General features: G+C 39.9%; 1 protein-coding gene across 3 annotated transcripts in view; it reads left to right on the top strand.

Annotated features, from left to right (window-relative positions):
* The window catches only part of CHID1 (chitinase domain containing 1), a 146,960-nt gene that overhangs the window by 12,056 nt on the left and 108,343 nt on the right, over window positions 1-26,561 (top strand). For all 3 annotated transcript variants that reach the window (XM_065682681.1, XM_065682679.1, XM_065682680.1), the window contains exon 8: window positions 10,976-11,068. In XM_065682681.1, the coding sequence (XP_065538753.1) occupies window positions 10,976-11,068 (93 nt within the window). The remainder of the gene's footprint in view (window positions 1-10,975; window positions 11,069-26,561) is intronic.

Here is a 26,561-nt window from a genome sequence, read left to right as displayed (position 1 = left end):
ATTAGGAAGCCTTCCAAGCCTTTTTATAGAGATCTTTTAGACATACTGAGACTAAAACCAAAATCCCCAACGAGAAGTAAATCTAGGGAGAAACTGGCTTTGGGTTTTTGCAGGCACAGTATATGTAAGGTCTGTATTTTAGAATAGTTAATCTACCTTTTAGTAACTCTGCTAAGAAGTTTCAGTGAGTCTGCATTTATCGTAGCTGCTAAAACTGAAGGGCTTATCCATACTAAGCTGTTGCCTGACATACTGGTTTCCTTGAGCAAAAGCCCCTTGGCTGTCATAACACCTTGGACAAGATTCAAGGTAAGGCAATCTCCAAACTGCTGCTTCAGGAGAAAAAGGCAGACTGTGCGTTGAAATGAATGATTCAGTGCAGTAATCTGGCAGTTCTGTGTTATTTCCCTCAGGAAATTCAGGCATCCATTTCCTAAAGCACGTGTTCCTACCAGCTCTCTGTTGCCTAAAATGTCTGGGGAAAAACAGATTAGAAGAAAGCTTCACAGAATGAAGACTTTATTATTGAAGACTTTAATCCTTTAAAACTGGTTACTTCAGGTTATTCTGTTCAAGGCAAATGTTACTGACTGGCACATAATAGTTACTACTGGAACTGAGTGTACTATTAACAGAGTCCTGCCATTTCCCTAGAAAATCAACACTTGGGACCAAGGAACTGAAACTGCAGCATCTTTGTAGCTTTGTCAGGGGATCCACCATTTGTACTGGAACAGATAATTCTTAAACTAAATGCTCTTGCTCACAATTAGGTAGTTTGCCAGGTTGTTCTTAAGAGTTGATCTTTATACTAAGCTCTGAATCTATTGCAATAAGACAACCAACAAGGTGATGTAAGCAATTAGTAGCTGCCAGTCAGAAGTTGGGTGTAGTGGTCAGATTATGTATTGAGTTTTCTGTATTTCAGTAAAATAGATGCTTTTCTTATTAGTTAACTTACATGAATGTAAGACAATGTTACTGTAATTTTAAGATTCACTGAAGACCAGCTTAAGCATAATAGCATCAAAGTTCTGTATTATGAATGACACACATGAACAAAGCATACTTTTTTTATTAGCTCCTTGGGTAAGTTTACTTGTGACATGGTAAAAATGCTACTCTTTGCCAGAAGTAATGCTGATTCAAAACAGCATTGCTTGTCCTATTTAGTGTCCTAATAACTGTTTGTCTTAGGGGAGGTAGTGCTTTGTAGTTGCTCTAGCCTTTAGTAGCCAAGTGTTATTTAGGTGAGGTATAGAAGCACTGCTTACGTGCTCACTGTCTGTCTGTTATTGATAAACGGTAGTGGGAAGTATTTTTCTTCAGAGAAGGGTCATACTTGTAGAGTAGAATGCTAACTGCCTTCTTTGCTCCAAGTCAGCAGTGTTTGATCCTGTGTCCACCTGTGAATAATGATTTAGGGTTACCCCAACTAAAAAAGTGAAAGATGGTATTTGGTATAAAAACATGAATAGAAACAAAAGATATGAACTGCGTATTTTCTTCCTCTTCAAGACCAGATTGGATTTAAGTGCTTCATTGTAAACTCATCTGTGTTTTTTTTCCTCCCTCTATTCCCACTTTCCTAGAAATAGTTAAGGTGCTTAAGTTGAAAAATACTTTGTGTTGGGCTCACCTCCTCAGAGACAAGGATTCCGACTAAGGCTCATTTAGGAAGCAAGCTGAAGCTAGGCTTGTGTGTGGAACAACAGTTCTGTTAACATAGAAGCGCATCATTATTTTAAAATTTTGCTTTGTGATGCTTGTAAGTAATGGGACCTGTTTCTTCATATTGAGATTAAGTCATTTTGATTATCACTTGCTCAAAAACTAGATGGCTTGGATATCCAATGCCAATATCCTCGAGTGCACTGATGATAATTTCTTAATGCAAATGGTGGACGTACCAACTAGGAGAGCAGCGCTGCTAGATTTAGTACTCGCCAACAAGGAGGGTTTGGTTGAAGTGGTGACGGTCAATGGCAGCCTTGGCTGCAGTGACCATGAGATGGTGGAGTTTAGGATCCTGTGTGGGAGGAATAGAGTACCTAGCAAAGCCACAGTTCTGGATTTCCGAAGGGCCAACTTTGGCCTCTTCAGTCAACTGCTAAGGGAAGTCTCATGGGAAAGGGTACTAGGCGGTAAAGGGGCTCAAGATAGTTGGTTAGCATTCAAGGACCGCTTCTTCCAAGCTCAGGATCGGAGCGTCCCAATGAGTAGGAAATCAAGTCAGGGATCTAGCAGACCGGCGTGGTTAAACAAGGAGCTGCTGGGCAAACTCAAGTGGAAAAGGAGAATCTATGGATTATGTAAGGAGGGGCTGGCCGCTTGGGAGGAATATAGGACAGTTGTTAGAGGATGTAGGGAGGCAATTAGGACAGCTAAGGCCTCCTTGGAACTCAATCTTGCTAGTCGGGTTAAAGACAATAGAAAGGGCTTCTTCAAATACATAGCAAATAAAAATAACACAAGAGGCAATATAGGCCCACTGCTGAACGAAGTGGGTACCCTGGAGACAGAGGATGTAAAGAAGGCAGAGGTGCTGAATGCCTTCTTTGCCTCTGTCTTTACTCCTGCAGACTCTCCCCGAGGGCCCCGGATTTCTATAGCCCCAGAAGGAGTCAGGACAAAGGAGGAGTTTGCTTTGGTAGATGAGGATTGGGTTAGGGATCAGCTATGCAATCTGGACATCTGTAAATCGATGGGTCCGGATGGAATGCACCCACGGGTGCTGAGGGAGCTGGCGGAGGTCATTGCTAGGCCACTTTCCATCATCTTTGGTAAGTCGTGGGAAACGGGCGAGGTGCCTGAGGATTGGCGGATGCCAAAGGTCACACCAATCTATAAGAAGGGCAAGAAGGAGGACCCGGGTAATTATAGACCGGTCAGCCTTACCTCCATCCCTGGAAAGATGATGGAACAACTTACTCTTGACTCCATCACTAGGCATATCAAGGATGAGGGGGTCATTAAGAACAGCCAACATGGTTTTATGAGGGGGAAGTCATGTATGACCAACCTTATAGCCTTCTATGAGGAAGTGACTAGGTGGAGGGATAATGGTAGAGCGGTAGATGTAGTTTTTCTTGATTTCAGTAAGGCATTTGATACTGTCTCCCACAGCATCCTCATAGATAAGCTAAGGAAGTGTGGGCTTGACGATCAAGTAGTGAGGTGGATCGAGAACTGGTTGAAAGGAAGAAGGCAGAGAGTTGTGGTCAATGGCGCAGAATCTAGCTGGAGGTCTGTGACTAGTGGAGTTCCTCAGGGGTCGGTGCTGGGACCGGTGCTGTTTAATATTTTCATCAATGACCTGGATGAGGGAACTGAGTGCACCCTCAGCAAGTTCGCTGATGACACAAAACTGGGAGGAGTGGCTGACACACCAGAGGACTGTGCTGCCATTCAGCGAGACCTGGACAGGCTGGAGAGTTGGGCGGGGAGAAACTTGATGAAATTTAACAAGGGCAAGTGTAGAGTCTTGCATCTGGGGAAGAACAACCCCATGTACCAGTACAGGTTGGGGGTTGACCTGCTGGAAAGTAGCGAAGGGGAAAGGGACCTGGGGGTCCTGGTGGATAGGAGGATGACCATGAGCCAGCAATGTGCTCTTGTGGCCAAGAAGGCAAATGGCATCTTAGGGTGCATTAGAAAGGGTGTGGTTAGTAGGTCAAGAGAGGTTCTCCTCCCCCTCTACTCAGCCTTGGTGAGGCCGCATCTGGAATATTGCGTCCAGTTCTGGGCCCCTCTGTTCAAGAAGGACATGGAATTGCTTGAAGGAGTCCAGCGCAGAGCCACAAAGATGATTAAGGGAGTGGAACATCTCTCTTATGAGGAGAGGCTGAGGGAGCTGGGTCTCTAGCTTGGAGAAGAGGAGACTGAGGGGTGACCTCATCAATGTTTACAAATATGTAAAGGGTGGGTGTCAGGATGATGGAGCTAGGCTTTTTTCAGTGATATCCAGTGACAGGACAAGGGGCAATGGGTGTAAACTGGAGCATAGGAAGTTCCACGTTAACATCAGGAAGAACTTCTTTACTGTAAGAGTGACAGAGCACTGGAACAGGTTGCCCAGGGGGGTTGTGGGGTCTCCTACACTGGAGATATTCAAGGCCCGCCTGGACAAGTTCCTGTGTGATGTACTGTAGGTTACCCTGCTCTTGCAGGGGGGTTGGACTAGATGATCTTTTGAGGTCCCTTCCAACCCTTGGGATTCTGTGATTCTGTAATGCCCCAGAGGTTTTCCCTATCAATATTGTTTTGAGTTAACATGTGCTTCGAACAGATCTTAACAGATAGAATAAACTGAATTTGGCACGTTGGCAGGCCTGCATTTTTATCGCCCACCGAGTGGTGTTACTTTGGGATCTGCTAATTTCCTTTTGAATAGCAGAGCAGAGTTAACTCCTGTTAAATGGGTAAGCATAGATGGTCTTTTGCTTCCCTTGCTCCTCCCAGAAAAGTGGAGCAGCCCATGACCTCTTCAGCCCACAGAGTGGCAGTATTGTAACATGCCTCATCTTCCTTGTCAGATTCTTTCGAAGGTGACAAATACCGGTAGTAAAGCATGTTTTTAACTTTGGAAGGGTGGGGATCGGTTGACGGGTAGGTGTCAAGACAGAGATGACCCCTGATTCTTTTTAGATGTGAAGTGTTTGTAGAAGAGCCATCGTGTATGCTCCATCTAAAGCATCTGTATAAACTATTGGGCACAAAGTATAGGCTTTCCTGACTTGGATCCTTCAAGGTCAAACAGCTGAAAGTAGCTTAACCTACTCCTAGATAAAGGAACAGAAGATAATAATGATGCTCCTAGGAACACATGCAAATTACTTTCAGAGCTGTCTGACAATACAAGGAGGCCAGCCTAGCTAACACGAATGATTCCTGTCTTTTAGTAGGAATGTGTCTTAATTTAAAAAGAAAATTAAAAATCAGGGATTTTTTTATTATTTTCTGAAATACAAGTAGTCATCTCACATAGCAGTTAGCAGCATTTAATGACGCTCAACACGGGTGCATAAAAACATCTGGGGCTATGCTGCAGCTGGCAGCTTGCCTTAGGAAATTATAGAGCTGTGGTATGGGTCTTAAGTAAAAAAATATTTTACTTAATATCATTAAGACTTTCTAAAATGTAAGTGGATGCCTAGCTGTTAAATCAATAAATGATAAAATGGTACTCTATTATTTGAATTATTCTTTGTATCTGTGTTGAGGGGACAGCTGTGGAGATGATTCCTGTTAAGTTTTTAATCATGTTATGGAAAAGATCCATGATCCCATCCAGTGCATTACCTTAGTGGTGCAGCAACACTTAATACAGCACAGTTTTCTTTATCAGACTTACAATGGCTAGAGAGAGGGATTTGTGTAAAGAACGTATATGTTTGATATAACATTTCAACTACGAAATCAGCATCCACTCTCTAAAGACAATGTGTAGTGATACTTCTTAGCAGAGTGCATCAGTATTTCTTGAGTCAGGTGAGTCTGCAAAAGAGTTTGAAAAGCTGCAAATTAGTGTCTGAACTCACTAAGAAAGTGGGTTATGATTTAAATACCACTTCATATATCGGAAAGGTGGATTAATTGCAGCTGAAGCTCCCGTCTCAGTAGATCTCAGCTGAGCAAGTGGCCCCATGAATACCTTTCTGAATAGCTTACCATAGATTTTGATTGGATTGAGGAGGCATGATGACATCTTTGTAACACATGCTCTCCCCATAGTCCTGATGTTGGGGCTTGAAACACTGCATAGCCTAAAGACATAACAAATTTTATAAGAATATCCGCATAACAGGATAACAGTGTTAGCTCTGTGCAAGGCTTCTGTAAACCCACAAATCCTGTAACTACCTGCTTTAAGAACCTGTCATAACTGAACATTTTTAAGATGGGGCAAATTTAAGTACTTCTGTTAGCCATTTATGTATTTCTGGAAAAATCTTGATTTTTGGGGGCTACTCCAACATTAGAAATTAATGAAAAGTCTTCATGCAAGGTCTAAGGAGTTATCTAAAGAGCCTTCAGTTTCCTGTTTATCCTAGCTGGCATTACAGGTGAGGTGAAATGTTGCTAAGAAGTTACGTTACTGGCATCCACCAAGACATTCAGTTCTGTGGTTTCAGGCTCACTATGTATCTACTGGTTTACATCTTCTTAAGCAGAACTAACTTGATCTATGTGTGGAAAATAAACTTTATTTGTTTTCCGGAACAAAAAAATTCTAATCATTCTGGTTTGGGATTAGATTTGCTCTGTAGTGCATTGTAAAGTCTTAGATTATATCAATCGTTTATACTGGGGTTGTTTGGGTTTTTTTCATATTCTTTTAAATTATGTTTTTACTAACAGCGTAAGTTTCATATAAGAAAACTACATGCGTAAGTATAGCTATCAGGTCTCCAGAGACCAGTGTGGTCTCTAGCTGTTAGTGTGGGTTCCTAGATGCCTCGGGTCTTACACATTAATCCTGTATGCATGGTTTGTATAACTTTGGATGTATAAAATGGCATTAGGCTCTTATATTTAGAGGCTGAAATACCACCTGTTCCATCTGAAGAACCTGAATTGTTGTGAAAGTTGTGTGTGGACCTAATTTTTAGGGGGGTTATACTGACCAGTTCAGGCTCCTGTACATGTCTAGTAGATGTAAGATACATAGTACCCTCTATAATACTGCTACCTACCTCCTTCCTGTGGTACTGGGAATAGAATTATTGATATACAAATTACAGTGAAGTCAGATATAATGTGAAATGAAAAATGAATGTATTCAGCTTCCTAACTTTTATTCTAACACATAGGAAATCAGTCTTCTAACAAAGATCTATATCAGTCAAGATATCTTATGCGGATGATAACTTCAACTCTGATGTGTTTTGCTGCTTCTTATACTTTAAACCTGCTCCTTTTAGTTAAAACTTCCTTGATTTTTGTAATAAAATATCCCAAGTTATTAATCCTGTGGCATTTAAGTTTAGAAATGTACATGGCAGAAATACTGAGAAAACTCAGCCGGCTTTATTATCCTGATTATTTAGTTAACAACTAGACAGGATGGTGTTTCTTGCTGATCCTGCTTGTGAGTTTATTTGGTGTGAGTTTTTCCCTCTGTGACCTGAGTCACGTGAAAAAGGCATGAATGCACCCATCAGAATCTCACAGCGTGCATAAAAGTGCACACATTGTTCTCACCAGTCTAGCATCAGCTGACAGATGGCACTGCCATCACACAGGACCAGTATGAAAACCTGTTGGTTTTTGTTTGGGTTTGTTGTTTTTTTTTTTGTTGATGTTGTTGTTTTTGTTTGGTTTATGGTGGTTTTTTTTTTTTGTCATCATGTGCTGTAGGCACTTGGTATCATGTAGAAGGTGACCTTGAGGCATCTTATCATTGGTAGGAGTATAGGTGCAAAATGCTCTTCTGGCAGTTCTATCCTTCATTTTAGTCTTGAAAAATTAATCTATTAATCAAAGTTTTGCCATAATTCACTCTAGTTTCTTGGTATTAACTAGGCAGTGAAATTGTGCCAGAGGGCAATTTCTTCTTGAAGCAGACAGCTTTATTCTGTCCAATTTTCTTGATAAGACATAAATTTTAGGGAGTACTGACTACCAACTTGTGCAGAAAATGTGGCGGAAGGTGGAAAATTGCAGAATTCTGAAGGGTCAGACAGCTGAAGGGAAGGTTATAGGAATCCTACGTATCTTCTGCAAGGCTTTTCAAATACAGTACAGTCCACTCTTATGCACTGAAGTAAACTGTACTACAAAGTGTCCCCAACTCAATAGAGCAGCAATGCCAGAAAAGGGGAGTTCTGAAAAAAAAGCTTCCTGCAACCTTTGGGTGATGAAAATTTGGAGGTCTGCATACTTCACAGGAGACAGGATACTTTGAAATCATGAAGACTTGGAAAACTGACCTACCAAATGGTAGTGATGATAGAAGGCCTAAAATAGTAAGAATGAAATAGACCTTAATTAGCTCCAGATAGAGTCTTAAAGGTGCCAGTGGTTTAGTAGCTATTCTGAAGTTAAATTTGACAATAGTGAAGTCTCTGGTAAATATTTAATGAAGCCTTTTCAGGAAGATTGATTCAATTCCCACTTTCCTGCACCTCATTATAATGTTTAAAATGTCAGTAACTTTTCTTTCAAAATTACTAGTGGTAATATAGCAGAATATTGTGTTTAAAATACTGGAAAGCACTGTTGGGACATAGTAAAGTTTTAATTTATAGCACAATAAATGAGCATGCTGCTATTGCCATTTGGGGGAGAGGCGAAGGGTGCACATTTGATTTATATAAGCTGTCTTGGCTGACAAATGGAAAAGAGCCAAAATTAAGTGATTTAGGTGATTCTCCTCTTCTATTCTGCTCTTATGAGATTCCAGCTTGAGTACTGCATCCAGCTCTGGGGTCGCCATTGTAGGAAGGACATGGACCTGTTGGAGCAAGTCCAGAGGAACGCCACAAAATTGATCAGATGGCTGGAGCACCTCTCCTATAAATACAGGCTGAGGAAAGTCAGGGTTGTTCAGCCTAGAGAAGAGAAGGCTCCAGGGAGACCTTATAGCAGCCTTCCAGTACCTGAAAGGGGCCTACAAAAAAGCTGGAGAGGGACTTTCTACAAGGACATGTAATGATAGCAAAAGCAGTACTGGCTTTAAACGAAAGAGGGTAGATTTAGATTAGATGTAAGGAAGAAGTTCTTTACACTGGAAGCAGGTGGCCCAGAGAAGCTGTGGGTGCCCCATCCCTGGAAGTGTTTCAGATCCAGGCCGGACAGGGCTTTGATCTACCTGGTCTGTTGGAAGGTGTTCCTGTCTGTGGCAGGATGGTTGGAAGCAGATGATCTTTAAAGGCCTTTCCAACATAATTTCTAAATGAAAAATTACCTTCTTCTGCACCTATGTTAGGGTCTTTTCTTCAATTTTATCCCTTCTTCTGTCTACTCACCTTTTAAATAATTAAATTTAAAGTAATCAAATGTTTTGCATAGTGTAGAGGTCTTGAAGTTCCTACAGCTAAAAAAGGTAGCAAAGGCAGAGAAGAGAGATCCCTGCTGATGAACAGTGTAGAATAATCTCAGTGCCAGAGGAATTGATTCTTTGGTCAAATTTATCTACATGTAGCATCTCTGATATCTAATAAAGAGTGTGTTCATACTGTAGTTTGGACATAACTAATTGAAAAGGTCACTTAGCCAGGCTTAGCTAGTTTTAATACTGATTATAGCTTTTGATAAGATTGTCATGTAGGAACTGTGATGTTTAGTTGGAGTCAATAAATACCTGTTTAGTTCAGTCTTGTAATTTTTTAATGTGTTCCTATGGAAAAGGATTCTTTTTTGCTATAATTCAGAGTGTCACTATTCAGGCGAATCAATGTGGGATGCATATAGGGAAATGGGAGAGAAAGCTGTTACTTTCCCAGAGCAAGAATGGTAGAAGTACATGCTGCAGACAGGCCAAAAGCTGATTCTTGTAATCTCATCTTCCCACTGAAGAGAAATACAGGTGGCAGTGTGGCAGTTCGTTGTCAAAAGCTGTTCAGTACAGCCACCTGTCAAATTGTAAGCAACAAATACTGATGGTATTGGGAAAATGGTAAAACTTTCTTGCTTTGTTTGCCAGGATTTTGAGAAGAATGACTTTTGTAGTGTCCTTAAGAAGCTTTCATCAGGCATCAGACCATTTCAGGGAAAATCAAAATAGTTGGTTTTCTTTGGATAGTGTCTGTGTTGTGCAAACGAAGTATAATTACTGTGATGGATAATTATATTGGAAGATGATTTCAGAAGAATAAGATAGTAGTACTTTGAAAGGCATGACAGTACCAGAAGTTTTTTTTGAGAGTTCAGGTCTGTATCCTGCCTTTCCTGCTTTAACATTTTTAGACTACTGGAATGGGTCGTGAAGTTACTTTCTACTCAGTTCAGGTTTAAGTATAGTCCTGAACACATCTAGAATTCTGTCCTAATATCATCTGTCTAACTGCCTTCATGAACCTACCCTGCCAGTGGGTAAATATGAAAGTTGACTTTGTTCTGAAGAATCAAGTGACTTAAGGCAGGCATACGGCAGGGCCATATTTGTAGTGCAAATTTAAGGTGATGTTGGACTCCTCTTAAGATAACAATAGTTATTAAACCTTTTTTTTTTTTCTGCAGTCTGTCTCTGGAGGATTTTCTGTTAACATCACCCTCCAAATAAGGAAGATTGAAAACAGTTTATGTGAGAATTTTGGAGGTTATTGCCCTATTGAAGTGTTTAGAATTTGGATATGAAAATCAGCTTTTGTGAAAATCTTAAAATTAGGCATATGGAAGGTGAGACTTCCAGACAGGACGTTGTCAAACATCTGTTTTGTAGCTATCCAGTAATGTATCTAGAAACAAAGGATTATTTATACAGGCAAAAGCCAGCAGCAGAAATGTTTCTATACACAGTGCTTGGTAATACCCCTTGAAGATAGTGTATATTGCTGTGAAAGCATCTTTACAGATTCTCAGACCTCATGTGCAGTAACATGTTGGCAACTTGAATCTATTCAAGAGCTGCTTGTTTCAGACCGGTGTTTCATTCTTCTGTTGATCTAATTCTTTTTACTGAATATGACCTCAAGAGGTGACCTGCTCTGATAAGGTATGCTAATTTTACTTGCTAACACTGTGTACTTAGATTAGAACAAAACTAGAAAACCTTTTAGTCCCAAGGTGATCACAAGTTGCAGTAAAACTTAGACTGTGTCCAGCAGTTCAGTGTTCTTAGTCCTTAAAGAGAGTAAGCCTCTGATCAGTATTCCTAAATTTTTTTCTGCTATGATCATTCATTACAAATTGTTTTGCTTTCTTGCCAGCTGCACCTTTTCAGTTATTTCTACTGTTACTTGTTACCTTGCCCTTGCCAATATATAGCACAAGTTAGACTGCCTTTCCTTCTTACCAGTATATTCTATTTCAGGGAGTTGATACACTTGCTCATTCACCTTTCCGAGGCTCTGCATGAAGCACATCTTAAACTCATACTGGTCATCCCTCCTGCAGTTGCAGCAGGGTGAGTATTTCTATTAAGATGTCAGGTTCCAGGTGAGGAATACTTTCTTGTCTTGTATACAATAAACTCAAAGCTTCGTTTATAGTTGTGCAGCTTAAATGAATAAGAAATTACTTTAGTTTGATCTTCATGTTTGGATGCCCTTCCAGGTCAAAAGATGCATGGTATTCTTGCACTGTAATCATAACTACCTGTTGTGTTGCCTTATGGAGAAGTGTTTGTGGTATACAACAGTGCTACAAAGATATACAAGGAATACATCATGTCTTTCAGAAAATTGTGGTAATAAGGGGTTATCTTATTCCCAAAACTACTAGTTTTTGAATCTCTGTATTCCACTCTCCCCTTTACTCGCTTCTCAAAGCTAATGAGTGTCCCTGTTAGACTGTGGATAGGCCAAATGTTAGTTATGCATATGTCACAGAGGGTTGCCTTTTACTTTCCGTGTGAAGCTCCAAATCCCTGTCACTTTTTTTGAGATTTGGTGGGGGCTCATGTCATATGGGGCTGCAGAATAACCTGTTGTAGAGGATTACATAGACAAAACAGTCTTCACGTGGGGGCAGAGCAGTTGACGTCATCTACCTGGACTTACGCAAAGCATTCAACGCTGTTCCATGCAACATCCTTGTCTCTAAATTGGAAAGACATCAATTTGATAGATGGACCACACGGTGGGTAAAGAACTGGCTGGATGGCCACACACAAAGAGTTCTGGTCAACGGCTCAGTGTCCAGCTGGAGACCAGTAACGAGTGGTGTCCCTCAGGGATTGGTATTTGGACCAGTCTTGTTCAACATCTTTGTCGGTGACATAGATAGTGGGATTGAGTTGCGCCCTCAGCAAGTTTGCTGATGACACCAAGCTGTGTGGTTCAGTTGATACGCTGGAGGGAAGGAATGCCATTCAGAGGGACCTTGACACACTTATGAGGTGGGCTGATGCCAACCTGATGAAGTTCAACCATGACAAGTGCGAGGTCCTACACCTGGGTCACAGCAATCCCAGGCACACCTACAGGCTGGGCAGAGAAGAGATTCAGAGCAGCCCTGCACAGAAGGACTTGGGGGTGTTGGTCGATGAGAAACTTAACGTGAGCTTGCTTCAGTGTGCGTTCGCAGCCCAGAAAGCCAGCTGTGTCCCGGGCTGCATCAAAAGGAGCATGACCAGCAGGTCGAAGGAGGTGATCCTACCCCTCTGCTCTGCTCTCATGAGACCTCACTTGGAGTATTGTGTGCAGTTCTGGCATCCTCAACATAAAAAGGACATGGAATTGCTGGAACAAGTCCAGAGGAGGGCCACGAGGATGATCAGGGGACTGGAGCACCTCCCACATGAAGGCAGGTTGAGAAAGTTGGGGCTGTTCAGCCTGCAGAACAGAAGGCTGCGTGGAGACCTCATAGCAGCCTTCCAGTACCTGAAGGGGGGCTATAAGGATGCTGGGGAGGGACTCTTCATTACGGACTGTAGTGACAGGACAAGGGGTAATGGGTTAAATATTAAAAAGGGGAAGTTTAGATTGGATATAAGGAAGAAGTTCTTTAAGGGTGGTGAGGCACAGGAATGCATTGCCCAGGGAAGTTGTGAATGCTCCACCCCTGGCAGTGTTCAAGGCCAGGTTGGACAGAGCCTTGGGTGACATGGTTTAGTGTGAGGTGTCTCTGCTCATGGCAGGGGAGTTGAAACTTGATCTCAAGGTCCTTTCCAACCCTAACTATTCAATGATTCTATGAATATCACAGTGGGTTCTGGTAACTGCAGAATAGGTTGCAGATGAGACACATGTACTAATCATATGTCACACTTACTCCTTATCCCTGAATTTTACCTAATGGGATAGGTACCTGCTCCTGGAAATGAAGGTATTTTTGGCTTATTTTGACTTACGTTTAGGATTGACTTGCTAATAATGATAACCGTTGAAGACCTGTTATATTTGCATAGCCGGCAATGCACTATTATTTCTAAGTTTCCTTTTTCCTTCAAGCTGTTCAGTAACCTTATGCCTGCACATGAAAATTTAGTTATGTAAGTCGGTCTTAAGCAGAGAGCCATATTAGGTATTTTTCGGATGTGAGTATATAGCTAAACAAAGATATGACAGTGTCTTATTTTTCTCACCTTGGGCTGTATAACAGTGTGGACAGGCTCAAAGCCACTACAGTTTATGACAGTTTAACAGCACAGTTTCAGGATGGTGTCGTACAACCTCCTAAATTTCTTGTAGGCTGTCACAATCTTTCAGTGTACATTCATTTTCATGTTACCAAAAAGGCTGAAAAAATGGAATGCCTGAGTAGGCTTGTAAAAGTGTAGCCACAGAAAAGACATTTCTCTGCAATGGTGTCAAGTTTTATAGAGAAAACAAAGCATTTCCACTTACAGATATATGTGCAGAGCTTAAATGCTGCCTGTTAAAAAGTTTCAGGGACCATGTAGCAAGTGACTAAAAAGTTCCCCATTTGCTGAGATGAGTTTTAGTGTCTGTAACTATGAGTTAGCACTGTAACTGTGATGTCACCTCTTCTGTAAGTTAGTGATGTAACCCTGTCCAAACCAGTTTCTGAATATAGGTTCTGTACTTTTTACCATCTTAAGACTGTAAGCTCAGAACAACATCTCCCAGTAATGTGGTTCTTCAATAGCTGCATAAAATCCGATTGAAGTTCATTTTCTGTAAAATTCTGTACTTCAGGATGGGTTTTGTTGCTTTATATTTTTCTCTGTTGCACAGTATAACTGTTTTATGTCCTTAAAATGAAATAGCTAGTTTAATGCAATAATTTCTTTGCTTCCATATATGGCTGGCCACCACCTGATAGGCAGAGGGAGAAGCAATGTGTTGAAGAGTATAGCAAAAGCAAACAAAATAAATTCCATGTAAATTGATAGACAGTCCTGTAAAATATCTGAGTAGAGCCCTTTTCTGTAGGGACTGACAGTGTCTGACAACCAAGCTGCATTTTGAGAAGATTCCTTCTTATCGCTCCAACCCCTTTGTTTCTACCTCAGTTCTGGTGGGTTTTGCATCATGTTTTGTGAAACACTTTATTTGTAGAGCAGTACTAGTTTCTAGTGCATTATGGCAGTAAGAGTGTAGATCCAAGTCTTAGGGCAACACTAGACTTTCGCTGTTGTTTCTTTTTCTGTAGGCAGGGTGTGTCTTGTTCCTTTTTCCTCCCTATGTTCTATATTTTCCATGTTTTTTCCGTTTCAGAAGGCACACCGTATAATCCTGAGACAGCTTAGTGTTCTGCTACGCTCCAAATCTTAAAATGTGCAAAAAGGAATGCAATGTGTAAATGGGGTCAAGAATTTATTCTTATTTGTGGCTGGTAATAGTTGAGTCTTAAGAAGCCAGCTTTCTCCATCAAGAGAAGATCAAGAGTCGTTAAGATTTGCTTCAGAATATAAATGCTGAGGAGCTGGTTCTGATGCATGGATGGCTTTGCTGGTATAACTTTCTACTTACAGGGAAGGTCCCAGAAACTAAACCATGCTATTGGCTATTGCTCTCTGAAATGCTAATGTGGCCCCCAGTAAGCCGAAGTGTTACATGCTTTGTTGTATTAATTCATTGCACCACAGAGCAATAACTGCAATACTTCTTTAAAAATAAAGACATGGAAACTAAGTCCTTAAAAATCTATTCTTGTCTAATGGAATAACCTTCACAACATTAACAGGACGTTAATACTCTCATTTCTTGCAGATTTCTCTGGAAAGTTGTGGGTTGGTATGCCTTTGCTGGTATGGTGATAACGGATACTTTGAGATTCTTGTGCTTTGGTTAAGTCAAAAATAATGAGAAATTACTATGCCTTCTCTCCTGTCTGTCATTTATTTCAATCTTTCATGCCCTTTTATGATTTACATTTCATCCCAATTGATAATTCCTTTTTAAAGCAATTTTCTGTTGCTATTAATTGTAGTCTATTACAGTTAAAGTAAAGGAGAACACTTTAAAACATTTTTCTAAAATGCTTTATCACTTCATCACACAGATGCTTTTTAAAATGCTAATGCATGCTCTGGCAGAATTTAAGTAATTGCTGTAAACAGTGTTCACATTAAAGTGCATTTACTCCTTTTGCTTGTAGGGAGAAAGTGGAGGATAGTACAAACCTTAAGATTCTTTCTCATCGTGATGCCTATTGACATTACTAGGTTCAGTCTCATAGCCAGATGGACCTACCTTTGTTTTGTTTATGTACAGTCACATGGGGCTTTACAAACTAATTTTTCTAAATCCCAAATTAAGAGTTAAAGTCTCTATAAGCCCTCTGGATTCATAAACATATTTTGCCTTGAACATCTAAAGTGCAATTTTTAATCTGAAATGTGTTATATGCCTCTCCCTAAATGGCCTTATTTCTAGAGTAGTAGTGAAGTATTCCTGTTTTCTAGCTGTGGGAAATAACACCTATAGTTTATATGAAAGAATCCCAATATCTCATTCCTCTAAACCAATTACTTTGTTTCTTTATGCATTCCTAAAGTTTCTGGGATTTATTCATAAACCTTTATTGCCTAGGAGAATGCATTAGTCACATTCTTTTCAATTAATTCTATTATATATGCCATGTGTCTGTCTTGCATTTATGTCTTCCTATTGCATTAAGTAGAAAAAACATTTTCACTTCCTGAGTAAGTAGGTAGCTGAAAGTACATTTATAAGCTACAGAAACATCCTGAAACGTTCATAATGTCCATGTATGCTTTAGAGCTTAGAAGTATATTGGATTTAATGGCATCAGTAAGCAAAATCCTGACATTTTTTGCCTTCCTTGACTTTTTAGATAGTAAGAATATTCTTGATTTATAGGATAACAAGGCTTCAACTGAAAAGTGCTTGCTATTGTGCATTACATATCTCATGTCTTGAAACTCACTTTGGGTTTCACCACTTAGACATGGTTGAAAGTGTGCTTTAATGAGTCTTATATTCTTTATTTTTTGGAATCACTATATACTGTTAATCAAAAATACAGCAAAAGGCATGGAAATAAGAATAGAAATATCAAGAATCGAATAATATTTTACAGTTCAGCAGCTGGTAAAAGACTGATAAAGGAGACATGAGCTGTATGTGTAGTACCCTAACCAGCTGGGATGCTGCGAGCTGTAACATTGCTCCTTTTGTGTTCTACCCTGATTAAAACTTAGAGCATAGTTAAATATAGGCAGTTTATTTAGGAATTTGCAATTTAGACTCCTTTGATATGCATTAAGATCAAAGCAATCTAGCAGCAAATCCTGTCTGAAAGGAGATGCTTTTAAGAGCTAAAAATACTGGTTTGCTTAGCAAAAAACAGACTGAAAATGCAGCATTGTGCATGAGATCAAGTGCAAGATTGAGATGGTTAGTATTTCCAAATACCTGGTGTCCAGGAATTGTGTGATTTCCCTGCAAACATAAGTGATCTGCAAGACAGAGGCGCAACAGGAGCCAAAGCTATGATCTAGAAAGTGTGTATATTCTACTGTGACTGTATTTTGGGATGGGAGACTTGTGGTTGCATGTGTTGAAGAGGGGTGCTAGAACTGCTGGGTTATGTAAATGCTTGCTAGAGCAGATGGTTCCTTCAGGTTTCCTAAAGACTTCCACCCTGTCTTTGAGCAGATTGTCTGAAAATGTTAGATCATTTCTGCTTTTAACATGCATGGATATGGATGTATGTATAAACTACATAAGTACTGTTTCTAAAATGGCAGTGCGTACCTGGGCATATTCTGCCCATTGGCAATGGTGGGTAGCTCCATTTATGCTGACTAATTCTGGGTTTGACTAAATTCCTGGCTTAATATGTGCCCTTCAGTGATTACTGCAGAAATTATGCTGGTGTGGGTGTATTTATATATTTATATTTTATTCTTTCTGAATAGAATATCTGTGCTGCAGTGAAATACCTTTAGACTAAATATTCTGTTGAGAGAAAGTGTGAAAAAAAAAAAACAAAACAAAAAAAGGCAAATGGGGCTTGAAATTTGTTGTACTTGTTCTCTTAAGTCTCTGAATCACAAGGATTGACTATTTTATTTGTATCTCTATATATACGTGCTTTAGAGTATGTTAGGGATGCTTTCTCAAAGACAAAGTGAGGCTTTGAATTTGAAGAGTAACTCATTCCTATCTGCAAGTAAATTGAATTTAACCTGATGATCATTACATATTTTGTCCATGGTGCTTCCCAGTTACTGTGAAGAAAACAATGAGTAAAGAAAACTCTTTATTTAGATGAGCTATCATCAGAAAGAGCGTCTGTAATCCTGTTTCTGTTCAGGAAACCCTGCTGTTCACCAAGCTAGAGTGCCCTGCTATGGATTATGCCAGGACCAGAGCAGCTCGGCTCAGCAACCATGTTTACTTGGCAAAGAATGAGGAAAAGACTGAACTACTTAATGCCTTCTTTGCCTCAGTCTTTAATAATAAGACCAGTTTTTCTCGGGATACCCAGCCTTCTGAGCTTAGACAGGGACAGGGAGCAGAATGAGGCCCCCATCCGAGAGGAAATAGTGACCTGCTATACCACTTAGACATACACAAGCCTATGGAACCATATGGGACCCGCCCAAGAATACTGAAGGATCTGGCAGAAGCACTCACAAAGCCACTTTCCTCACAAAGCCACTTTCAGTCATTTTCAGCACTCCTGACTAATCAGTTGACTGGAAGTTAGCAAATGTAACTCCCATCTACAAAAAGGGCTGGAAGGAGGATCTGGGGAACTACAGGCTGGAACTGTGAGAGTCTGACCTCCCCTGTGGTGGAAAATTATGGAGTGCCATTGAGAGTGCCATCATTGGCAGGACAGCCAGGTAATGAGGCCCCCAGTCAGCATGGATTTATGAAAGGCAGGTCCTGCTTGATGAACCAGATCTCTGTGACAAGGTGAACCACTTAGTGGCTGAAGGAAAGGCTCTGGATATTGTTTACTTGGACTTCAGTAAAGCCTTTCACACCATTTCCTTGGCATTCTCCTGGAGAAACTGGCATGGCTTTGACAGGTGTACTCTTTGCTGGGTAAAAAACTGGCTGGATTGCCGAACCCAAAATGTGGTGCTAAATGGAGTTAAATCCAGTTGGCAGCCAGTCACAAGGCTCAGTGTTGGGGTCAGTTCTGTTTAATAATGATCTGGATGAGGGAACCAAGGTCACCCTCAGTCAGTTTGCAGATGACACCAAGCTGGGTGGGAGTGTTGATCTGCTGGAGGGTAGAAGGGCTTTACAGAGGGATCTGGACATGCTGGATCGATGGGCTGAGGTCAATTGTACAAGACTCAACAAGGCTCAGCGCTGAGCCCTGCACTTCTTTCACAACCACCCTGCGCAACACTGCAGGCCTGGTGAAGACTGGCTGGAAAGCTGCCATGCTGAAAAGGACATGGGGGTGTTGGTCGACAGTCACTTGAACATGAGCCAGCAGCTTGCCCAGGTGGCCAATGAGGTGAATAGCATCCTGGCCTGTACGAGAAATAGCATGGCCAGCAGGGCCAGGGAAGTGATCATCACACTGGACTGGGCACTGATGAAGCCACACCTTGAATACTGTGTTAAGTTTTGGGCCCCTCACTACAAGAAAGACATTGAGGTGCTGGATCATGTCCAAACAAGAGCAATGAAGCTGGTGAAGGGTCTGGAGAGCAAGTGTTAGGAGGAGCAGCTGAGGGAACTAGGATTGTTTAGTCTGGAGAAGAAGAGGCTTGAGGGAGATTTTATCATTCTCTGCAGCTACCTGAAAGATGATTCTAGCGAGATGGCTGTTGGTCTCTTCTGCCAGGTAACAAGCAATAGGACAAGTGGAAATGACCTGAAGTTGTGCCACGAGAGATTTAGATTGGATATTAGGAAAAATTTCTTCACTGAAAGCATTGTCAAGCATTGGAACAGGCTGCCCAGGTAAGTGGTTGAGTCACCTCTGGAGGTATTTTGTGGTGGGCTTGGCAGTGTTATGTTTATGGTTGGACTCACTGATCTTAAAGTCCCTTTTTCCAAACTGCATGATTCTGTGAAGTATCTTGACTCATTTGACATGCTATTGAGAACTTTTTGGGGTCGTCTCTAAGTAAGATCACATTTAAGATGCTAAGAGCTTCTTTTATCATACCCTGAATATATGATGAAATTACAAAAAGTACTGGTTGTTTTATTAGTTGCCAGTTTTAAAATTACAGATGAAAAACCTTTGAAGTAGTGGTTGCTGCATTTGTAGGGGAAAAAAAAAATCTGGTTAAACCCAACAAAATGTTAGAGTTTTGTATGTATAAATCACAATTAATATGCATAGAAGTTTTAAAACAGATTGTTTCAACTGTTAAACGTTTAACAATCCCCAGGTAATGCAAGGCAGCTTTGTACTCAGTAATGTTACTCAAGTCTAGCATGATAGAACTAGGTGTGTATCAGGCCTTGATCCTTGGTTTAGGTAACAGTACGCAAAAGAGTTGCTGGTCTTCATATGTCTTAGTAACATGCTTACCAATACAAAAGAGAGGTCATTGAGCAGTATGTTTTCATTTCACCTTACAGGACACGGTGTTTGGGATTATTAGCAAGAGTAAAGCACATTTTAAGTAAATCATTGGCAGTATCACTGTCCTCATGAAGTTCTTGAAAATAATACTGGTACATATTGTTTAGCTAGAGTAATTTTCTATCTCGTGCCCATTTTTTGATAGTATATATCAAAGCAGTATTTAAGTGAAAAGCATGGTGGGTTTTTTTTCCTTCTTGATAAAAGGTGCACTTAACCTCAGTGTTTCACATCTGCTAGAAGGACTGTGAAGCGTTAGTGGAAATATGAAGTGTGGTTCCTCATCTCTAAAACAAAAGCTCTCAGTATGAATTTGATGTAAGTGCCAGCTTTCATAAAACAGTCCATGCTGCAGATGTGCAACTGTTGGACTAGAATGATATTTCAGGTGGGACACATAAATAAATAAATAAATAAATAAACCCAAGTCTGTTACTGTTTTAGTATGGGCCATGTTTTTTAGACCTTGAATTGTTTTTCTGTGGACTCTCTTTAAATTTTTCACATTGTCTTTATTAGATGGTTCCCCGAACCACATATTTTAAGCCATGGCCCTTAGATTTTCCAGGAAGAAGTATGTGTTCATATGGTATAGAGCAGAATGTATAGATCACAAATCACCTGTGTGGCACATACCTAGCAAGTTTAGTATATTTTGGATACATTGGACTTGTTGTATATGCAGTATAAAAATCAAATTTTTGCTGGTCTTCTGTAAGGTCAGCACCAAAGAACTGGTAAGAACTGGGAATAGATTTCATATGGAAGTGACCTAAAGCATTTTCCTAAAACAGTAAGGCTGGTGGATTATTTCTAAGCCTGTAGAAGATGTCAGATTGGTAGATAAAATTTAACAGGAGGTGGTCAGATCTTGGAAGTTATTCCAGAAACATTAAAAATAAAAAAGGAAGGAGAAGTAAAATATGGAAATGCATGGAAACTTTCTGGACATACCTGTGTTGGAAGGGGGTCAGGCAATTTCAAAATACCAGAGCAAGAGTCTTTTGAGATGTGGGAAAAGGGACACTTTTCATTTTGAGACGATTGGCAGAGAGCTTTCAATGTGACAAAAGGTAATTACTCTGTTCTCAGTGTTAGGCAGGACTCGTAGAAAATTGAGTCTGAGGACTATATTTATAAGAGGATGTAGAAAAATTAGAGTGTTCAGAAGAAAACAGAAAAATGACAAGAAGTATACATAATGTCTCCTTTGATGAAAGTTTGAAGAACTGTATTTAGTATATTAAAGAGAGGAAACAGTTGTCAGGAGACATAATAAGTCTTCAAATGCATCCACAGGGGCTGTTTAAGTGACAGTGATACACTGGTCTTTACATCAGCTCAGAAGGAAAGGAGAAAAGTACTCAGTTCATGATAAAGAGTTCTTAGGTTGAGCACTAGAAAAAGAAGAATGTCAGAAGGCAAAATGCTGTAGAAACACAGAAGAAAATTGTGGCATCTTCGTATCAAGCATTTTGAACTTGATGGTACAAGGTGATGCACAGCTCTGCAAGGAGAAAGGAGCATCACCTTTATTAATTTCTTTGGGTGGCAGAATTAATGCACTATAAATGCTGTTTCAGCAGAAAAGTGGAAGGAAGCAGAGCTGAGCTAGTGAGAAAAAGAGTACACTCTGTTGTGAAACTTTTCTTCTGTTGTCCCAGGAACAACTCAAACATTTGCAAGTACACCTCCTGCCTGTTTCTTTTGAGCTGTGGACAGCTCCTTGTACGGGGCATACACCTTATCCGTTCTCAGCTAAGTGAAGTTATATGCCAGCTATTATTTTGAACTGCTTCTTCTTGCTCTGGCTGATCTCTTGTTTGATTGGAGAGAGAAAGAAATTGAGAATCACAAATGTAAGCACTTCTTGTATTTCAAACAGTCTGCATTCTTAAGATGCAGTAAATTATTTGGGTTATGTTGAAGTTAAGTGTTCTTGACACTACATATTTTTAAAAGCAATGAGAAGTTTCTGGCAGAGGATATTTTTGGTGTACATATGCATTATGAGAAAAGGGACTTTGAGAGAAACTGAAAATATCTCAAGCCATTACTGTATTGCTGGTTTTAGAGTAGGCAGACTGTAAAGCCTTGACAATGTTTGATTCAGCAACTTTCTGCTTTTCAGCCTCAAAGTGGTTTTGATTTAAGCCATTAAAGATAATGCATTTTATATTCAAATGGCACTTAGTACTATTTTGAAAATCGCCATTATATTATTCTCATTGTTCTAGGATCTGGACCTGTTGACATTTCTGAACAAGGTCAGGAGCAATGTTCTGTACTGGTTTTGCTTTAGTTTTGTAGTAGTGGGGGTAGAGGGTAGACAAGACTAATTCTGAATTCCTGCATTTTTGTCATGAAAAGACTAGCTATCTTATTTGATAGCTTGAAACTGCATTCTTCATTCATTGAACAGTAAGGATTGCTGTGGTGAGATGTGAATAAATGGAGTTAACCTAGCTTCTCTTAGGAAATTACTGGGGGGGAAGAGGCAGTTAAAACATATTCCTATTACATATTCATGTTGTGTTGTTTAGGCAGAATTATTCCAATACTGTGAACAATCTGGACAAATATTTAGTCTTTTCCTAAAAACATTTAGCTGAAGTCCTTCCAGGACTTTATGAGGGCTATAAAGGTTAAAATGTACTAATACTTTATTTGGGAAGTAAGATATCATGTTTCCAAGAAAACAAGATGCTGTCTTGTTGAAAAGAGTTCTTTTCATAGAATCACAAAATGGTTTGGGTTGGAAGAGACCTTAAAGACCGTCTTGCCCTGGGAAGGGACACCTTCCACTAGACCAGGTTGCTCAAAGCCCCATTCAAGCTGGCCTGGAACACTTCCAGGGATGGGGCATCCACAGCTTCTCTGGGCTCCCTGTACCAGTACCTCACCAAGCTTTTAGTGGAGTAGAAAGTGACAAGAAAACTTTTCTGGAGAAACTGGGAAGCTTTTCCTAGTGTCTCTGCTATTTATGAAGATATGTTTATGCAACAGGGTTTTCCTCCTTTAGACCACTAGTTGATTGTTCAGAATAAGTGGATGTTTCTTTGTGGTTTTCATCTGTTCTGAGAATCAGCTGCCTTTTAGACCTTACAATAACTTATTGAGCAAGACCCAGCTTTGTATTAGGGGGAGTCCTAGAATTGTTCTGTGTGCGGTCAGCAAGGTATGTAACAATGGATTTGGAGGACAGAAACACCCAGCATTTTGAAGTGATCTATCGTCTTAAAACGTTCTTGCTAAAGTTTTAAAGTTATTACCACCTTTGTTACGCTAAACTTAGTATAAACTCTGACGATAAATACAAGAAGGAAATGCTCAAAACAACATATATTTGCTTTCAGCAATTTAGAAGAAAGCCAGACAACTGAATTAAGTCAGTTGTTAAGCAGCTGGAACCAAAAATGGCTGAAAAACAGGATTTTCAGTTTGTGCAAAAACATCCCGCAAACCAGAAGTTTTGATTCTCAGGTTCTTCAGCTTACTCCACTGTAATGCTGTTTTAATACCTGTTTGTTGTTCAGGAAGTTTGCAAAATACTTCTCTGGTGTGCAGCACTCTTGCTCACAAGTTGTTCCTGGCTTGTGAAATGTCCAGTTAAATCTGCAGTTGAGCATGGCTTTTGTTTTTCACTTTTGCAGATTCTGAGCTTGGAAAAGAGCATAGTAAAGCTACTAGAGTCTTGGCAGATAATCCATATCAAATTTGTCTGGGTCTTTGTTGGATTCTTGAAATGCACAGCAGTAGAGTGCAGCTGCTTTCACGTGAAAGCTGCAGGAATCCAGACCATTCTTCTCTCTTCAAATATTTGAACATAATCCATGCTCCTCATTCAAAATACAGCAAGCATCTCCAACTCCAGATGTTCGTATCTGTACATGTAAAAGTAAAAAAGTAAATCTACAGCCTCTCCTCCTGTTAAAGCTTCTGTAGGTATGTGCTGTCGGTATTTTCTACCTCTAAACTTGACTTCTTCGAAATTAAGATTTTAGCTACTTAGTTTATTCTTGCTGCAAAAACATTCAGGTTGTGAAGGGCTGTCTTAAAGTAGCTTCACCTCCTTCTTTCCAGAGCTCTCAAGTGAGATGTCTAGGCTAGCTGGTTGGCATAATAGTTTTTATTGCATATTAGAGAGCCTGTAAGATTTGCGTAACTTGGATCACAACGTACAGCTTGAGATATGAGTTTATATTGAGAGGAGCAGAAAACTGGGTAGGAAATGACTACTGACTCCTCCTGAGTAACATTTATTAGAGAAAGTTCAATAACTTCTTCAAATTATAATAATCTTATTGAATAATAGTCATGCTGTCAGGCTCATGGGTTTTGTTTCTTTCCTGTATAAATGCCTGAAGTATAGGTTTGTCAGTCACATCTCTCTTTAAACTAAATTCTGTTAGCTGCAGTAAATGTGACTTTAAATTACGTCTGTTCCTTTTCCGAATGACTTCCCTGTTTTTGCTGCTGCTTGGTGGGCTGCCAGCTCGGTACAGCAAGACTCTGAGTGCAGCCATGAGAAAGGTTCAGTGTACTTTTTGTAGATTCGGAAAGGACTTGTGAAGAACAAATTTATGCCTTGCTATATAAAATTAATGCAGCCAAGGTCTGGCTGCACGTATATGTGCTGAATCAGGTGTGCACATCAGTTTTTGAATTCTCATTAAGGAAAGTCATTAGAATAATCTATTGGGTCAACTAATGACATCCAAAGAGAAGAAGAAGTGGTATGTATTCCTCACTGTGGCATTTGTAGCTCCACCAATTCTGAGCCAGCTGCTGTAGAGCAATTACTGTGTAAGTTTCAGGGCGGGGGGAGTGGGGGAAGTCCATTTTAATCTTTGCAAGGAGGAATTAAGCCTACATTTGGTAGGTTATGGAGTTTTTAAATTAGGCTCATATGCTCCAGGGTACAAGCTTGTTTTGCATGATGTTCTGCTATTGGAGCGTGATTTGCCTGGGCATTAAGCCCTGGCATGAAAGATGCTAGAATAGCTTGGAAATTAGGGTAACAAAATGGTGACACAGTGGATGCTCATCTATGTAGAGTCTTGCGTAAATGATTCCCCTAAAGAAGATGAAGCAACGTAAAGGAACCAGGCATTAAAGAGAGAGTTAACCTCTGAAAAACGGAGACTTCAAATACAATGACAAGTTATTGAAAGAAACTTTTCCTTCCTTGGTATTCAGATTGTCTGTTTTTGTCAGACAGGTGAATTTCTGATGTTTGCTTAACAGTTTCAGATAAGAATTCTTAAGTTACTTGAAAAATACGGTGTAAGTGTCCTCATCTCTGAGGACAGCAGTTTTCAGGCTCGTCTGTCCCTAGGTGTCTGCTGGGATTTCATACTCTCTTTTCAGGACAAATAATTTTTGGCAGGTTTCTTCTTCTTGACTTCTGTTACTGGTTTAAACCAGATGGACCACAGGTAATTAGTTTGGCTTCTTGAAAACTGTGTAGGCTATTCCATGACAAGAACAGATCACATGTTTCTCCCTGTTTGGAGAGCAAGTACTGCAAAGGCAACAGCTGGGATGGAATATGTATATTAAGGAAGAGTGCCAACCCTCAATGTTTTGCAAAAATTTCATTTGGTACATAAATACCATTTTGTTTCCTGATGAAAATACAGCAACTTTTTACTTGTCAGTCTGTTATCATTTGCAGCCCCCTAGTGATATGAAGCACATTGTGTGAAGTAACCACTCCCAGCTCTTTGTATTGTGAATCTGTAGCAGTCAGTTCCAGTTTCCTTGCTTGTCAGGCTGGCTGGGTTTTGTCACTGTTTCTAAATGCCTATCATAATCTGGTAATTTTGTAAAGAGATTCTTGCCATTAAGAAAAGTTGAACATGTTCAGTAATGCTAATAAAATCAGCCAGGTTTGTGTTTTTAGGGTGCATTTGGTAGAGATACTAGTTTTTTAATTTTAAATCGTGATCTTTTTTGTGGACAACTAACAGATTGCCCTTGTGCTCTTTGAAGGCATCTAAATTTTACCATTCCTATCATGAAATTGGTGCAGCAGCAAAAGACAAGTGAAAAAGTAGGGTTGCAGGTTTTTATTTCTGAATTTAAATTAATATTCTGAATAATAGATAGTGCTTCCAATAATATTGGAAGGTGCATTATCCTAATGCAAAATAAACTATAACAGTGTGTCTCTTGATAGCAGTTTGTCTAACAAACTCTTAAAATCTACCAATGAATGAATGAATGTTATTGTAGTGTTCCCAGACTACCTGCACCATTCTCCCTAATGTGTATAGTCCAGGCTTGCTACAGAAATTGTCTTGGGACATTCAGGCTGTTCCAACTCACTAGAAATGAACTGCTAAATTGTCATGTTTTCATTAATGTTCCCCTTTTTTCATTCGCTCATTCCTTCATAATTTTTATCTCTCAGGATGATGTTTCTCTGACTTACTAACAATAAGGTAGTCTTTCATATTATATGAGCAAAATGTAATTTGGAGATGCTAAGCAGATAAGGGTTAGTTGAAAGGGGAAGGATCCTCCTGCTTTTGTCTCTATCTTAATTTGTTTAGTGTGTGAAAGTGGAAGAGTGTTCTAAGAGTAGAACCAGATGAAAAGCCACAACAGAAAGTGTATGTGAGAAGTAATGATTGTTTTTCTGTTTGATTTCCAGTTGCCTTTCAGTTTGATTTTTATTTCTGTTTTAAGAGGCATGCAGTTTGCATAGAGATGATTTAATAAAAGTAAAATTACACTAACTTGGAATTTTTGGTTTTGGTTTTGCAATGTACAGTCCCTGATTTATTGATCTGGGTTTGTAGGCCACAAAATCAGGTACTGTGTGTCCTGGGTTCAGCAGTAGTGGTACTTTTTCTCTTTCTTAGTAGCTGGTGCAGTGCTGTGTTTCCAACTTTCAGCCTGGGAATAGCTCTGCTAACACCGATGTATGTAGTTGCTGCTCAGTAATGTTTACT

This window comes from Lathamus discolor, chromosome 6 (assembly GCF_037157495.1).
Source record: "Lathamus discolor isolate bLatDis1 chromosome 6, bLatDis1.hap1, whole genome shotgun sequence".
Classification (NCBI taxonomy): domain Eukaryota; kingdom Metazoa; phylum Chordata; class Aves; order Psittaciformes; family Psittacidae; genus Lathamus; species Lathamus discolor.
Note: the sequence above shows the minus strand (reverse complement) of the source record. Positions and strands in the feature narration are given on the sequence as shown.